Below are 15,844 nucleotides of genomic sequence, written 5' to 3'. Positions count from 1 at the left end.
AGACTCCTATGGTGCAATAATTATTGAGTGCACCTCTACGAGTGAAATTGGCGGTTCAAATCTCACATTTCAGCACGGAGTATAAATATATTCATTAAAATCACAAATTTTTTAAAAAGAATATAATTTTGAACCTTTAATTTCAAAAGTATAGTAGGTTCATGGTAAGAGACTAAAGCTAAACACGTCAAATATAAATTCTAGATCCACCTTTTCACAATAATGCACCCGTCCTCTTGAAATCCTGGATCCACCTCTGCTTCATTATAGTAGTTTGTTTAAGCGATGAAAATAAAAGTATAGTCGTTTCAGCTAGTTCGCATCCACGTAGTTATTAGTCAGCTGATTAACAGAGTAAGTTGAGAAATATTGTCTTCCAAAAAATAAATTCTCCTACAAGTTTTATCAAAACTATGATAAGGGACGTGATATGGTGAATATGGTGCATGCTAATATATGACTTTTAACCTCCGTGATAATCCTTGTCCCAATGTGCCAAACTGAGATAATCTTCATCAACATCTCCAGAATAACCATTCGATTCTTACCCTCCACACAATAGAAAGAAAAGAAATTGAATGAAATGCTGGTAGAAGGATATACGTTTGGAATACATTGCTCCTCCACATTTTGAAGAGGCAAATAGTATCAATCCAAAATACTGATATCATGGAATAACTTTCCCTTAATCTCATATGAGTATCTGTTCTTACACCCGTTGTGGAGTGTAGGATAGTGAACTGAACTGTACAAAATGATCTAAATGCTACAATGTGTACTTTGCCAGTTTGTCAACTTCTTCACAGTCTCCCATCAAAACAAAACCAATAACTTTCCTTCCCATTCCACCAAGAAGGAAGAAAAAAGCATAGACTGTTTATATGGCAGGTACAAAATATGAGCTAAAAGCACAAAGGATTTTCTATCGTTAAATCCCAAGTGAAAATGTTTTGGGAGAAACGACTCAAAAAACTGTATCCTCACCGCTAAACTTGTTAAAATCCATCATGTCACTTTTTGGGAGTGGAAGATGGGCTTGACGCCTCTTTGAATGCGGATGGGCAGAGATCACTTACCGCACAGATTGCACAACGTGGTCTTAAAGGAGTACATATGGTCTGTCCAAACCCTACCTGTTTTTAAGATCAATAGAACTATGTTAACTGGGCCAAAAAAAAGTGATTTGCAGGGGAACCTAAAAACAGAAATAGTTTAATATATAAAAGCTAATCGTCTACTTTGGTGTAACTATAGCAATAGTCTTCTGGATTCAGATGCTGAAAAGTTTCAACAAAGAAGAGATGTAGAGTCTTGAGATTGTTAGTTCCTCAACTTCCCACTTTTGTGGAATCAATTCAAGCAAATATGTTGAGCTTTTTGAGCTATCAAGATACATTCCCTAGTCAGACACCTTGTTCTATGTTCTATGAGCAGCACTCTTGTTAATGTCTATACGTGCTGCTTCGAAGAAACTTTCACCAAATACTGTGCATCCACTTACGTTGAGATAAGATGAAAAAGAACCATGCAAGAATCTCCACCAGTTTGGTAGCTTTGCATTACAACGATGGAGAATTTATATAAGTAGCTATAATTTATGCCAGCAATGAAGATAGATCGTGTACATACCAAGAGAGGATTGATAGGCACCCATTCTTCCTTCGGAAGCCAAAGCTGCAAGGACTCCCTAGTCTCCTCAGGGGTTCTAGTTTTCTAACGAAGAGAAAACAAGTAGGAAATTAAACATTCATGCAATGAATTATGATATGATTAAATAATTGATAGATCCTTTAATACCATTTTGGAAGGCAACTTAAGTTTTGGATCCCCTCTTTCCGACTGGCCATAGACATTCAGTTTTTTTTGTCCTAGTTGTACTGGTCTAATAGAGGACGGCCAAGTAAAAGTAAAGAAAAGAACTAAGGGGAAAAAGACTAAATTTGTCCAGCCAGAGCATGTGATCCTTGTAGGGCGTACAACAAGGGAGAATGAAGTCTCTGCAACAATTTCTTTATCTCTCCACTTACTGGTCACGTCAAATTCATTGCTATCATTATTTCTTACAACAGGCTCCGCATGTTTCTACGTCCTGTTTTCATGAATCTGAATCTAACCATTCAATTTTACACTTTTCCTTTAATTGCAAGATCATCCCTTGAATTAGGTCACTTTTCATATTCTGCATTAGGTGAAGCAATTGCAAGTCAAACCAATCAAATCTTTTATGCTTTATGCTGTTATCGATCAAATTTGTTGAATAACTTTCGTTCAATGGTCGTGTTGGAGGAACTAAACTTATCCATCTTGCTTGGAGTATGCTTTGTTGAACATTAAGAGAAATTCAACTGTTTCTCAACAAGATTTAATTCTTATACCAGGCCTAAAATGTAGTTGGCCACAATTATTATATCCCAGAATGGTTAAACCAGTGCTCAAACCCCACACCATAAGTCTGCTATTTAAAGGTAATCCATAATTTTGGAAAGCTAAAGCAAGGCAAAAGTTTAAAGGTTCTTCTACTTTTCTTTTTTAATTGGGACTTCCATATATTTTATGCTTTCCTCAACCCATATGAATTTTTAGTCAAAGTTGGAAAAAAGTAGCGTCCATAAAGTGAGAATCACAGAGACCTGAGACATTAGATGTACTCTTTGTCAGATGTAAATCAAGAGTACCTGCTTTGTTCCGGGACGTGATACCCATCCAAGCCGATTGCAAATTCGATGCACATGAGTATCTACACATATCCCTTGAACGTTGTTCCATGCAACATTCATAACCTAAAGGGAAATACATCCAACTGGTTTACAAGTGAGGATGACAAGGGAATAGGGAAAAACATAACTTCCTTACTAGATGAGCCATCTTGGGACCAATTCCTGGGAGTAGAAGCAATTCCTCCAGAGAACTAGGAATGTCCCCGTCATACTTTGAAAGACAAATTTTTGCTATCTTTTTCAGGTTGCTAGCCTTTCTCGTGTAAAAGCCCACCTGAAAGGGAAAAAGTGCATACATTACCAATCAATGTTCAGAAAACTCTCGAACATGTTGATATAAAGGACAATGCTGAATGTTTTCTTAATTTTTTCTAGCATTTCAGCTAATCCAGGTCTAGCAAAAGCAATACAGTATGCAAGTAATTGGTGTAAAAGGAGGCCTACCGGATATATCAAACTCTTGATGGTTTCTTCATTTGCTGTGTCAATGGCATCTGGAGCAAGCAAGCCATTTTGCAGGAGACGCTGGATAGCTCCTGTATGATAATAAGGCCTTAATGAATGCAAGAAAAATAACATAATTACAGATTATTTGAACCAGACCTAGGTCTAACGAAAACTATGTAATTTAGTAATGACACCACATGATAATTTAGCACTTCAACTCAAAAATCATGTATCTCATTCATAGCAACTGTTTTTCCATCCTATATTTAATACTTATTTCAAACCTGAACTTATAGAAAGGCCTCTATTTGCACAGGTTTTAGGAATTTTCAAGTTACAAATGGAGATTTGACAGAAAAGTTCACTATACATGGTTGCGGGATATCAGCAAAGATCTTTTTTGCCATAATCAACAGAGAAAACAAGACTCTTGAAATAAAATAAAGAAACATAAAAAGGAAAGGCAGGAATGCTGAAATTTAGGGGAAGACGCTTTTTTAAGACTGCTGGAGCAAAATGGGGTAAGATGACGAAGACAAGGACAAAGACAATGACAAATTTTTTGATTTTAAGATGTAATAATCAGTAGAAAACCAAATATCTTAGACAATCAAATTCAAACATCAGGCACAATATAACTAGGATTGGCAACATCAGAGTTGAGTACAGCATCAGTAAGAGAGCTTTCAAATAAAAGATTAGAAACTTTAGAACTTGCCATGATTAACTTGATCTTTGGTCTGGCTTGACAAGAGTGATGATACTAGGACCGCAAATCTTCTTTCCTGATGAAAACATTAAGTGACAAAATTAGCAACAAAGTCAAGATCGGGCATCCAGAAGTCATCAATAATTCAAAAATTCTCCACCAAAGAGTCAGCAACGGATACAATCTCCGAAACTTGAATGGACGTAAAGCCAATTCTCAGTCAACAACTAGAAGAGTTTATTGTTAAACGCATCTAAGAGCCTGTTGCTGAAAAACAGTTTATTAATAATAGCTTCCTAAAGAAGGCAAAACACTGAATTAGCAGGATATTAGTTGAACACCTAAATTCACATAACAAGATAAAAGGATAACATCCAATAATTGTATGTTTTGATGAACTTCTTTCACCAAAAATGTTTTGCCTTCGCCCTTTTCCAGAGTAAAATAGTTCCTTTTTGAGGTAAAATACATGGATACTCTTCTACATTGCCGAAATCATGCACCTCTTCTCCTGCTCAGGAATTTAATTCCATGGCACACGTGTCACCTAAAGTTCTGACATTAGTTAGTCAAAAGGAGGCTAGAGATTGCTAATTTCACATGAAAAAGGTACCACTACACCCTTTTTAGTGTAACTTCTACTCTTTTCCTTGTCCTTTTCATTCTTACTTCTACAGAATAACATTGTTTCTATCCACATTATAGGTGTAATCTTCTTTTGTAAAGCCATTTCAGCACCTACTTAACCCTTGTTGACATTAAACCCCCCCCCCCCCCAAAAAAAAAAAAAATAACAAAAAAAAAAACACTACTTAACCCCTTGTTGACATTAAAACCCTTCTTACCCAACAATTACTTACCCTTTTCACCCTCAAACCCGACAGATTTGAATCCTAAAGCTGCTTCAAATTCGTCCCACCATCACAATATGCTTTTGAGTTCAATTAGTGCACAATAAGTATCACCTTGGCAGGAAGAGAACTCCCAGCTTTCTCACAACCCATGGAGTCTACAGGTGCATCCTCAGAGGATCTCATCTTGCGGATTCCTTCAAGAACTTTTTCCCAGTTCAGAGGCGGTCGTACTGAATCAGAGAAACTGACGCTTTTCATTTCTGTCCTTCAAAAGACCTTAGCTAAATGATATGGTTAAACAAGACAAAGTGCCCATTGGCTCAACACAATGTACAGTTGCGAATAAGGATGCTTTTAAGTCCTTTTTATTTCAAACGAACTAGTGTAAGTTATAAACCAAAAAAACTCTTGCTATTAGCAAACCGCGACAAGACATAATAAACAGAATTCTATTAAAGCATCAAAATAAATCTCATTAATTCTAGACTGAGGCCAATTCTATTTTTTCGTGTCTAGAAAAATGAATTGGAGCTAAGAACTCTTCCCTTTTCTTCTTTATTCACTTTGGTAGTACAAGTATTACATCTTCATACCTTATCCAAAAAAGAAAAAAACATCTTCATATTACAAATTTCTATTCTACGTGTCAATTGAGGTCGTCAGTTCTGAATATTAAAAGTAATGAAACCAATGAATGACATAATATTGCTTATCCCTTAAATTGGACTCTTCTACTAGAAGTTAAAGCCATTCACCATCTGATTTGACAAGCTAGTTCGCGGAGAAATAGTTCCGCGGTTTTAACTATACAGACTTGAGCTTTTGACCAACCAAACAGCCATTTGGACGATATATAATTCATGTTTAGTTGGGTTTTCAAAGTTTTATAGATTTGTGAGTTTTGTTTCAACAAAAGTAGATTATCTTCAGGCTTATAGTTGTGAATGTGATATTAGGTTAGAGGTAAGATCTGTTTAAAATTTTGATCCTAGAGATGGAGGTCTGTTACATCCAAAAATACCACTTTGCAGTGACATGAAGGAACGGAGATTAGAGGAGGTTCTCCATTTCAGATTTGAGATTGAGTTGTACGATCTTTTGAACCTTTAGCTAAGTAGGAGAAGGATTTCTTGTAGATTTAACACTTATCCCCCTTAGCTGGCAGGTTCGTTCCTTTTCTTTAAGTGCATATTTGTATTACCTCCTAAACCTCATTTTTCACAATTCTTGACAGTTATAATCTATCATCTCTTTCGACCGTCATCCAAAGCTCATCAGCATAACCAATGATGCATATCCGAAGAGACAAGGCTAAAGACGTCTCTAAATTTATTCCTGCTTCAGAAACAATAATGGAAACCTCTGGATTACCTCATTTACCTTTTTGTGTCAACTGGGATAGAGCTTTTTCTCCAGTCAAATGCACAGTTTCGGCAGGTGCTGCACAACGTAAAGAATGATTGGCAAAACAGATGATAAACGAGGAAATTGGGAAGCCCAAATGCCGATAGGAAAGCAAAAGCAGAGATGCAGAGGTGACTGAAAGCTTGTAACAGTGACAGAGTTCTACACATTGAAACTTTATACAAACATGAAAAAGAGAAATGGCAATAACATCGAAATTCAACCTTCAAAATTTTATCCCCCTATCAAATCCAAAAAATGGCCCTTTTCACTAGCTCACAAAACACGTGCTTATACTTTCATCCTTTATTTTTTCTTTATGAGTGAGCAAGCACATACTTTCTATCTTAGAAACTAGGTAATTATTAGTCAGGAAATGATCGGTGTTTTAAAGGCTGTCATATGTGCCATTGAAAAGCCACATCTACAGATCTTCTATTACTAATAAGCTTTTGATAACATGACTTGCAAACACTAGGTCGTGTACTTCCTCTCTTATCTCTCTTCAACACTCTAATTCTTTGCACAATGCAATTTCAACTCGCTCTTCTATACAACTTAATTTTTACATGCCTTAAAATGCTTTTCCTTTCATTTCAGATCACCTTGGAAGTCAAAGTGCTAAGTCAGTTCCTCACTATTAATATGTCTATGTAAAAAAGAAAAGATATCCAACGGGTCATAAAGATTCCATCGCATTTATTACTTCAATTAGTCATCTCCTATCACTTTTGTTGCTTTTCCATTGATATCTTTTCTAACTTATCCTTCTTTTTTAACTTCCAAGAGTTAGTTCATGTCAATTCATGCGATCTTTTTGGTCTCACTAACTCAAACTTGAAAGAAATTTGCTCCTCGAGTCAATAAACAAGTACACCCTCTCACTTTTCTATTTAGCACTAGCTAACTACATAACTTGGATATTCTGTATTTTTTCCTTTTCTTTTCAACAATCACTCTATCTAATTAACAGTATTTCTAAAGTTGTATCTTTTTAGTGTTCTTGTACTCGAATAAAAACTTATACAAAATCATGTTCAAACTTCATTGTTTAATCTTATGATAAGAAACTTCATTGTCTAATCATGCAAAATTTTTATCCAATTGCATTCATTTATTTCATCAAAAACTATATAATTGATAAGAATAGCTATGGAGTCAAAATAAAGACTCGAGACTTACTTGACTGGGAATACATATCGTCCTTAACGTAGGAAAAATCCTCTATATCAGGCAGTTTAACAAACTGCAAAATTCAAAAAGAAAATTAGAAAGTTGTTCTTTTTCCTTTATGTCACTGAAAACTAAATGATCAAATTACCTTCAAAAGCTCATAAGTAATTGAGTTTTGAAAAGTCTATTCCCTCTATTGATGCACTTAATTACAACTATTTCAAGCCAAAAGTAATAAATATATAGGAGTAACATAATAAAGATATAGGAGTAACATAATAAAGATATAGGAGTAACATACTTTTTTACCAGAAGATTCTTCCTTGACCTCTTTGTCCATAACTTCCAGAGTCTTTTTCACTCTCTTTTTCCGTACGAAAACACGAAATTCAGGAACGGAGCTACCACCTGAGCCTTCAGAACCTGCACATAAAACTTAATAATAGTATTACTTAAATTTCCAACTATGGTTGAAATCTCCCCCACCCCTCAATCAATTTACTCCTATTATTTGTATATTTCAATGTGAACGTCTATCTTTTCAAAAGTAAAGTTATTAATACTGGGAATGCTTTGAAAAGTCGAGTATTTCTTTTTATTTTTTGACTGACCTGGATTTTTATCAAAGGGGGTTTCTCGCTTGAAGGAGCTTCGGTTTCGTGGCATTTTGGCGGAGGAAATGGTTTGAATCCGAAGAGGGACAAATAAGGGAAGAAGTGCAGTGTTTCTCAGAAGACAGAGAGGCATTTTGACTAAAACCAAACTATGGGGGTGCTTCTTGGTTTTCGGACCCTTCTCCAAAAGTGAAAATAAGGTAGCAGAAGCATAATTGTTGTTGTTCCAATTCCAGTCCCTTGATTATTATTTAGTAGAAGATTTAGGGTCTCTTTGTAAAGCCTTAATTGGAATTGGTATAATTACTACTGTAGTAATTACATAACCTAGTAACTACAAAGTATTATAATTATAAGGACCTATTTGTTTGTCATAGTATAATTATAAGTTTATTGTTTGGTTGCACAAGTGTAATTACACAATTAGATTAAATTTTAAATGAAGTAATTATCAAAACTTAAAAGTTAATATAATAAATATATGCCTATAAATGATTTTTTATAAGTATAAAAAAGAGAATATTTTTGGTATTTAAGATGTATATTTTTTCGTGAATATATATTAATTAATAATCATATATTTATAACTAATATTGCAAAAATAATTTATATATTTTTCAAATTAATAATATTGGTTTAGTTACTTACAAAAACAAAAACATATATTTTGGAAGAATATCATGAAATGCATGTTTGATAAAATAAATTAATATTTATAAATATAATATCATAACATTATTCAAATTTTTAACAAAACTAATCTATCAATTCTAACTAATAAATGAACAACATACAATGTGGGTCAATGCTACTAAAACAAGTAAATTAGAACCAAGAATATAATACAATTTCAAAATCCTTCAAAAAAAATAGTTTAACATATGTCAAATTCCAACATAACTTATGATTAGGAAACATAATAAGTCTATAACCACATTCAACAACGAAATTCTACTTTAATTGCATCACTCATTATATACCAAGTTTGTTAATGACTCATTATTTCTAATATTAGGAGGTGTAGTTTTAAAAACTAGAATAATAAAACAAATAAGAAATAAAATATAAGCAATTACATGGAATCACAAAGAAGTAAAGATTGAGAAATAAAAAATAAATAATGAACAAAAAAATTTAAAATTTCAAAAGAAATTAAAAAGAAAAAATTATAATAATAGAAATAAAAAGTTATAAAGAAAATAAATTAAAATAAAAACAAAAAGGAAAGAAATTAAAAAGTAACCTTGTAATTACACAGTGTAATTACCATTAATTCCCACCTCCTTCTTGAGAATTGGAGAGTGTAATTGACTCCTCCAATTACACTCAATTCCATGCTGACCAAGTAATTAATTGGCCAGACAAACATGTCAAACTGTGCAATTACACCCAAATCCAATTCCTAGGTGGCTTTTCAAACAGGCTCTTAATATGAGTTTAACTTTCAACCAAAAATTATACTATGTACTACTTTTAAGAGTCCGTTTGGCCAAGCTTTTGGAAGGCTAAAAATACTTTTTTTCCTCCAATTTTTTTTTTAGAAATTTAAGTTGTTTGGCCAAGTAGGAGAAGTACTTTTGGCCAGCAGCCGAAATAGTTTTTTTTTCTGATTTTGGAAAGAAGAAGAAAATTCTAGCTTCTTCCAAGAAGCAGAAGCAGAAATTAATTTGTTCAAGAAAAACTATAGACAATAAACTGCGTCAAGAAAATATTCGAGATTAAAAAATATTGCAACAATTGTAGTATTTTATTTCAAACAAGATGAGTGTTACAATCTCTATGAATCCTCCGATTCTTCTTTCCAATAGTAAATAAAAGAGCATTTGAACTTAATCTTGAATTTTATTTTATTTTTAGTCTAAGTGCTTGAGTTTTGATCTTAATCTTGACGTATTTTTAATCAAAGGGCTTGCAGCTTGTTCTTGAATCTTCGTATTGATCTTTTAATCCTTAGAACACTTGAATGCTTGTAGCTTTTAGAGAGATATGCAATGTTTGATCCACAAGCTCTCTTTTGATTTTTGTTATAACTTTCGGTGTCTTTTCTGAGTTATGAAGACCCCTATTTATAACTGTGGGAGAGAAGAGTTGCAATGAGAACAAACTCTTTTCGACCAATCAAATTGAAGCGTGACAAAACCGCATTTGATTGGCCAAAACATGTCACTTGCACATATGGCACGATTTCACTGGCCTTTTAATTCGACTTGGCATGCTTTGTCATTTCGACATGTGGCATGATCTTATTGGCTCTTTTCCATTTGGCTTGGCATGCCCTGTCATTTGACACGTAGCGACAAGCTGGGCCTCTAAGATAATATGACTTCCTGTACTAAATAAAGTGGGCCATCATTTATAACCCAATTAAATGGGCTAGCCCAACCCATTTGGACATATTCATTAAATCCATATTTATTGAATTTAAATAATTACTCTAATTATATTAGTCCATAGAATTTTTCTTGGACCAAAATATATTTAATTTAAGATTAAATTCAAATTTCTTATGGATTTAAATTTAATCAAATTTTAATTGCCTACAAATGCCCCTACTTCAAGGCTTGTTGAGGTGTAGCCTTACCGGATTTCGAAGATAAGACTTGAAGTACTCATGCTTGAATACTCGTATAAGAGCTTATACATTTGCAAAGTTAATAAACCCCACAACACTGTTGACCTTCAAGGGATAATATGCTTACTTGAAGTATTAAAGCACTTGTCATATAAAATATTTCTAAAGTCAAAGTGTTGGATCTTTCCAATTCTTCTCACGTGAGTCCAGTAAATTAAGAATCTTTAAATATGCACACCATAAAATTGTGAAGGGATAAAAGTTATTTGTTGCATGTGTCACATGCTAATAGTGTGTATACGTGAGTCCATTGGGGACTTTGGACGAAAAGACAGAACGAAAATCCCGCAAAACGTGATAAAGTTCCCCAATTTTAGCTGGATTACAGAATTTGACTAACAACCGCTTTGCTAGCCCAATTTCACTGGGAATGGTAAATGTACTTTGACTCTACTTAGGAGATAACTGCACAGTCCCACATCGAGAATTTATTCTCGATAGTCTCTTTGACAATCTATAAATAGATGTACGCTCTTCCTTTATTGAACATCAATTTATGGTGTTTGCAAGTTGTTCGAGTAGGCCTTTGGCGCTTGAAAGAATTGAAGGTAATTTCTTCTTTATTTCTCGTGTTTTTTTTTATTAAGTTGTCTCTTTTTTTTAGACAATGTAAGTAACTTCGTCAAACTATGAAGTACTTTAAGAGTTCGAGATGAAGACAAGTTTCTTTAAAATTTATGGCGAAGACCCATAAAAATTGGCGCAAAGATCCTTAAAATCTCGTAGTCAAGATCTTTAAAGGTTCACACTGAAGACCTTTAGAAGTTCATGGTGAAGACTTTTAAAAGCACGTGATGAAGACCTTTAAAAACTTATTGCGAAGACCATTAAAAGTTCGTGGTAGAAATCATTAAAAGTCGGCAATGATGACCCTTTAAAGTTCACAACGAGCACCTTGAAAAGTTCAAGGCGAGCACCTTTAAAAGTTCGAAACATACGACTTTTAAAAGTTCGAAATGAAAATCTTAAAAATTCAAATGCCTTTAAAAGTTCGAGACGAACACCTTTAAAATTTCGCAACGAAAATCTAAAAAAAAAGTTTGACACGAACATACTTTTTTTTTACGTATGAGGCAAACTTATACATGCTCTTTAAAGATCATTATTGTTACTCTGCACTTTGGACTTAGGTACTAAATTTTTTTTTCATGCAGCTTGAACATGGTTTACTTCAGAGACTTCGCATCCTCTTCCTCCACGTCCAAGTATCTTGTAATTTCAGAGCACAGAGATAGTATAATGGAGACCAGATTGCTAGTTGATACATGATAACTGTGATTTCTACATGTTTTATACCAATTCTTACCTAAGCTTTGTGCATTAACTACCATAAATTAGTCCCAATATGCTTACAAGTTGCGTTTGATTGCAGGTTTGAGCAACAAGATGACAAATACTAAAGATCGGCTCAAAAAGGAGTGAAATCTGCCAAGTGTCAAAAAACAACAAAAGGGGGGAACAAAATGACCTGTGCGGTCCGCACTGTTTTGTCACGCGGCCGCACAAGAGAGTTCAGAGGCTGGGCATTTTCAAGGTCAACCTGCGCGGTCCGCACTGTTTTGCCACGCGGCCACACAGAAAAGTTCAGAGGCCATGCCATTTTTAAGTCAAGCTGCGCGGTTCGTGCTCCTTTTCACGCGGTCTGCGCCCCTTTTCTTGCGGTCCGCGCCTAAGAGTGTCAGAGACTCAATCATTCAAGGCAAAAGCCCACGCGGCCGCATACCTAATCAGTGCGGTCCGCGTGGATGAAGTTCATGCGGTCGCTCGTCACTTTTGTGCGGTCCGCGTCCTCAGTGCCAGAAGCAAGATATGAAGACCCAAAACCCTCCGCGGCCGTGCGTCATTTGTGCGCGGTCCGCGCCAGACCCTCAGGGGTATTTTTGTCCGGTTTTTCCTGTGTAGTATAAATAGAACATTTTACTTTTTAGGAGCAGTTTTTTTTAGTTTTAGTTTTTTATCATATAGGAGCTGAACTCGTGACTACATGGTTTTAGCCTATTTTGGGCAATATCTTCTAGTATTAACGCGGATTTGAGTAGATTAATATTGTAATTAATTATTATGTCAATTTCATCTACTATTTCTTCAATTTCTGTTTCTATTATGGCTAGCTAAACCCATTAGCTAGGGTTGTGGCTCAACCCTAGTGTGGATAATTAATGGGTGTGATTGTTTAGTGCATGAATGATGTTGGGTATTTGTTATTTGGATTAATCTTATGTTTTCATTAAGATTTGGTGGTTGCAAACACTAAGTCTAGCTTAGTGAGTCTTGACTCTTCTTGAGAAAGAGAGTCTATGACCCCAAGATTAATTCCAACAAGGAATTGGGATGGACCCATGAGAATGGTAGCCCCAATTAACGGGTTAAACCTCGAGAGAGTAATTACCCAACTTGAACCATGAGTTGCTTGGGAAAATTGGCCTACCCAATTGGTCTCGAGAGAGTCAATTGAGCAAATCACTCTCTCTACCGAGAGGTGTGAGAGTGGGTGCAAAAGTGCAACAGTTATAGTATAAGTCTCATATTCATCATTCTTGCATTAGGAATCTCTACCCGTTAGTTGACCACCTAGATGCATGCCACGACCCTAGTGTCTTTCTCTATATTGCATATAACTTAGAATTAATATCTTAGCATAACTTAGCTTTAAATTTGTAGTTGTTATATTGTATTTGATAGTCAAAAGAAAACCAAAAATGTTAGAAGATTAATTAGGAGCTAAAACATAGTCCTAGACCATACAAACACTCAACTCCAAATTGAATCTCCCTGTGGAAAATCGACCGGGGAACTTTCAAATCACAAATGTTATGCTGACCTTGCTCGAGCAAGGAGGTTATTTCACGAGTGCCTCCGATCAAAACGCCTACAAGCACTTGAAGGGGTTCGTGGATACATGTTAGGGTAGCAAGCAGACAAACGTGTCCGAGGATGCGTTGAGATTGAGGCTTTTCCCGTTTTCTCTTCGAGGTAAAACATTGGATTGGTTAGAAAGGCTCCCCAATCATTCTATTACAACATGGGATGAACTGGCGGACAAATTTATTGCCAAGTTCTTCTCTCCAAGTTATATGTCAGCTCTTCGGGATGAAATTCTAGCTTTCAAACAAGAGCCAACAGAACCTTTGCATGAGATATGGGAAAGATATAGAACAATGGTGAAAGAGTGCCCTAATAATGACATGACTGAGGCTATGATTCAACAAACCTTTTATCGGGGCATCAACACCACAAATCAATGCATTGTGAACCAATTGGCCGGAGGGAATTTTATGAAACTTTCTTACCAAGAGGCATGTGATGTACTTGATGAAATGGCCGACACCTCTTCGGCATGGCAAAGCCGAGCAAACGTGCCCCAAGGTGACCCCACGGTCATCCATTTACACAAGGAATTGCACGATCATGGCCAAGCTATAGCCGAGCTTACCACAACTATGAATCAATTGGCAAAGCCGCAATTGCAACAAGTCCAAAACCCGCGCCAAATCAACGCAATGGAATGTGTTTCTATGTTGAAAATGAGGCAAAGAGGACAACAACCTCAAGGTAATTGTGAACAATATGACAACAACAATGATGGTAGTGGATATTCGAATGAAGGTTTTGATGACCAAAGTGAGGAAGTCCAATATGTCAACAACTACCAAGGGAATAGAGGTAATCAAGGGAATTAACAATGGAGACCCCAAGGTAATTGGGGCAATCAACAAGGTGGAAATTGGAATTACAACAACAATCAAGGATGCAATTGGGGGAACAATAATTCGGGGAATCAAGGTAATTGGAACGGTAACAACAATTGGAACAACAACAATGGTGGTCAAGGTGGTTGGAATAACAATGGTGGACAAGGTAATAGGGGGCAAGGCTTTCAAAGGCCCCTAATGTATCAACAACCCAATAACCCGCCTCCGTTTCAATATCAAGGGTCGAGTTCATCGGGCAATGACATGGGTCGAATAGAGAGCATGTTCGAGCAAATGATGAAAAAGAGTCAAGATTCCGAGGCCCAATTAGCTTCGCATAACACATCTATCCGGAACTTGGAAGTGCAATTAGGCCAAATCTCTCAGTCTTTAAATACTCTCCCAAAGGGTGCTCTACCAAGTGTTACGGTAGGAAACCCCAAGGGTGGGCACAATAATCATGTGATGGCAGTGACAACGCGAAGTGGAAAAGGCGGTGATGTGCATGCCTCAAGAGGAAACCAAGTTCCGGTAGATGAAGATGAGTTGCAAAATGATGAGATCCCGTTGGTAGTTGAGGATGTTGTTGAACCAAGTGCAAATAATGATGTGAGAATTGAAATTGATGAGGGTGAGGAGGAGACTCAAGAGGCCGTGAACCCGTCTAGGGAACACGTCATTGATATGCCCGAACAGGTGGTGCCAAAAGCCAAGGCACCCTTGCCTAGACCTCCTCCGCCCTATCCTCAACGGTTGGCCAAGCAAAAGGGTGACAACCAATTTAAGAAATTCATTGAAATGATGAAGAGTTTGACTATCAACGTGCCTTTGGTGGAGGCACTCGAGCAAATGCCGGGATACGCAAAGTTCATGAAAGATTTGGTTACAAAAAAGAGATCAATGGAGTGTGAGACAATCAAGATGACCCATCAAGTGAGCGCAATTGTGCATTCTATGGCTCCGAAACTTGAGGATCCCGGTGCATTCACTATCCCATGTACCATTGGAAGTGCCAACTTTGCAAAAGCCCTTTGTGACTTGGGAGCAAGTATCAATTTAATGCCATATTCGGCCTTCAAGACCTTGGGTATCAGACAACCTCGTCCAACTTCTATGAGACTTCAAATGGCGGACCGGTCAATGAAGCGGCCTTTGGGAATTATTGATGATGTCCTTGTTCGTGTTGATAAGTTCATATTGCCGGCCGATTTCGTGATCTTGGATTGCGAAGTGGATTTCGAGGTGCCTATCATTCTTGGGAGGCCCTTCCTAGCTACGGGGAATGCCTTGGTTGATGTGGAAGCGGGAGAATTGACCTTCCGTGTTGGTGATGAAAAGGTGGTGTTCCACGTATACAAATCAATGAGGCAACCAAATAGCACCGATGCGTGCTCGTTTGTTGACATTGTCACGGCGGTGATAGTGGATGACACAAACGCAATGACAAATGTTGAGGACCCACTTGAGGTCGTGCTATTGAACATGGATGTTGATTTGATGCTAAAAAGGTGGAGTGTGTGAAGGCATTACATGGCATGGGCTCGTATTCTTATGAACCGTGAAAGTTATCTCTTGATCTTGAAACCGCAAAACTCCACCCAC

General features: G+C 36.4%; 1 protein-coding gene across 2 annotated transcripts; it reads right to left on the bottom strand.

Moving 5' to 3' along the window:
* Positions 1-643: 643 nt before the first annotated feature.
* On the bottom strand, positions 644-8,124 carry LOC104230208 (endonuclease III homolog 1, chloroplastic). Of its 2 annotated transcripts, none has more exons than XM_009782947.2 (11): positions 7,916-8,124; positions 7,606-7,727; positions 7,314-7,377; positions 6,108-6,167; positions 4,839-4,987; positions 3,883-3,949; positions 3,162-3,253; positions 2,854-2,991; positions 2,676-2,780; positions 1,630-1,713; positions 644-1,133 (listed from the first exon to the last, which is right to left on the bottom strand). In XM_009782947.2, the coding sequence occupies exons 1-11, from the start codon at positions 8,049-8,051 to the stop codon at positions 1,011-1,013; spliced, it is 1,140 nt and encodes a 379-aa protein (XP_009781249.1). In that variant the 5' UTR covers positions 8,052-8,124; the 3' UTR covers positions 644-1,010. The 2 variants fall into 2 exon arrangements, with proteins under 2 accessions (XP_009781249.1, XP_009781250.1); XM_009782948.2 differs by having other exon boundaries at positions 4,839-4,957; positions 7,916-8,123.
* Between the last annotated feature and the right edge of the window lie 7,720 nt (positions 8,125-15,844).

The sequence above is a fragment of the Nicotiana sylvestris genome, chromosome 6, assembly GCF_000393655.2.
Source record: "Nicotiana sylvestris chromosome 6, ASM39365v2, whole genome shotgun sequence".
Lineage (NCBI taxonomy): Eukaryota > Viridiplantae > Streptophyta > Magnoliopsida > Solanales > Solanaceae > Nicotiana > Nicotiana sylvestris.
This window is presented reverse-complemented; position numbering and strand designations above follow the sequence as displayed.

What these genes read in the sequence shown, in the direction of transcription:
- LOC104230208 (XM_009782947.2), bottom strand. Translation starts at nt 8,051, where the DNA reads ATGCCTCTCTGTCTTCTGAGAAACACTGCACTTCTTCCCTTATTTGTC. An exon ending in CCCCTTTGATAAAAATCCAG is followed by an intron (nt 7,728 to 7,915) that starts GTCAGTCAAAAA and finishes TTTTATGTGCAG; the next exon opens with GTTCTGAAGGCTCAGGTGGT. An exon ending in ATCCCAGTTGACACAAAAAG is followed by an intron (nt 4,988 to 6,107) that starts GTAAATGAGGTA and finishes TTTGAAGGACAG; the next exon opens with AAATGAAAAGCGTCAGTTTC.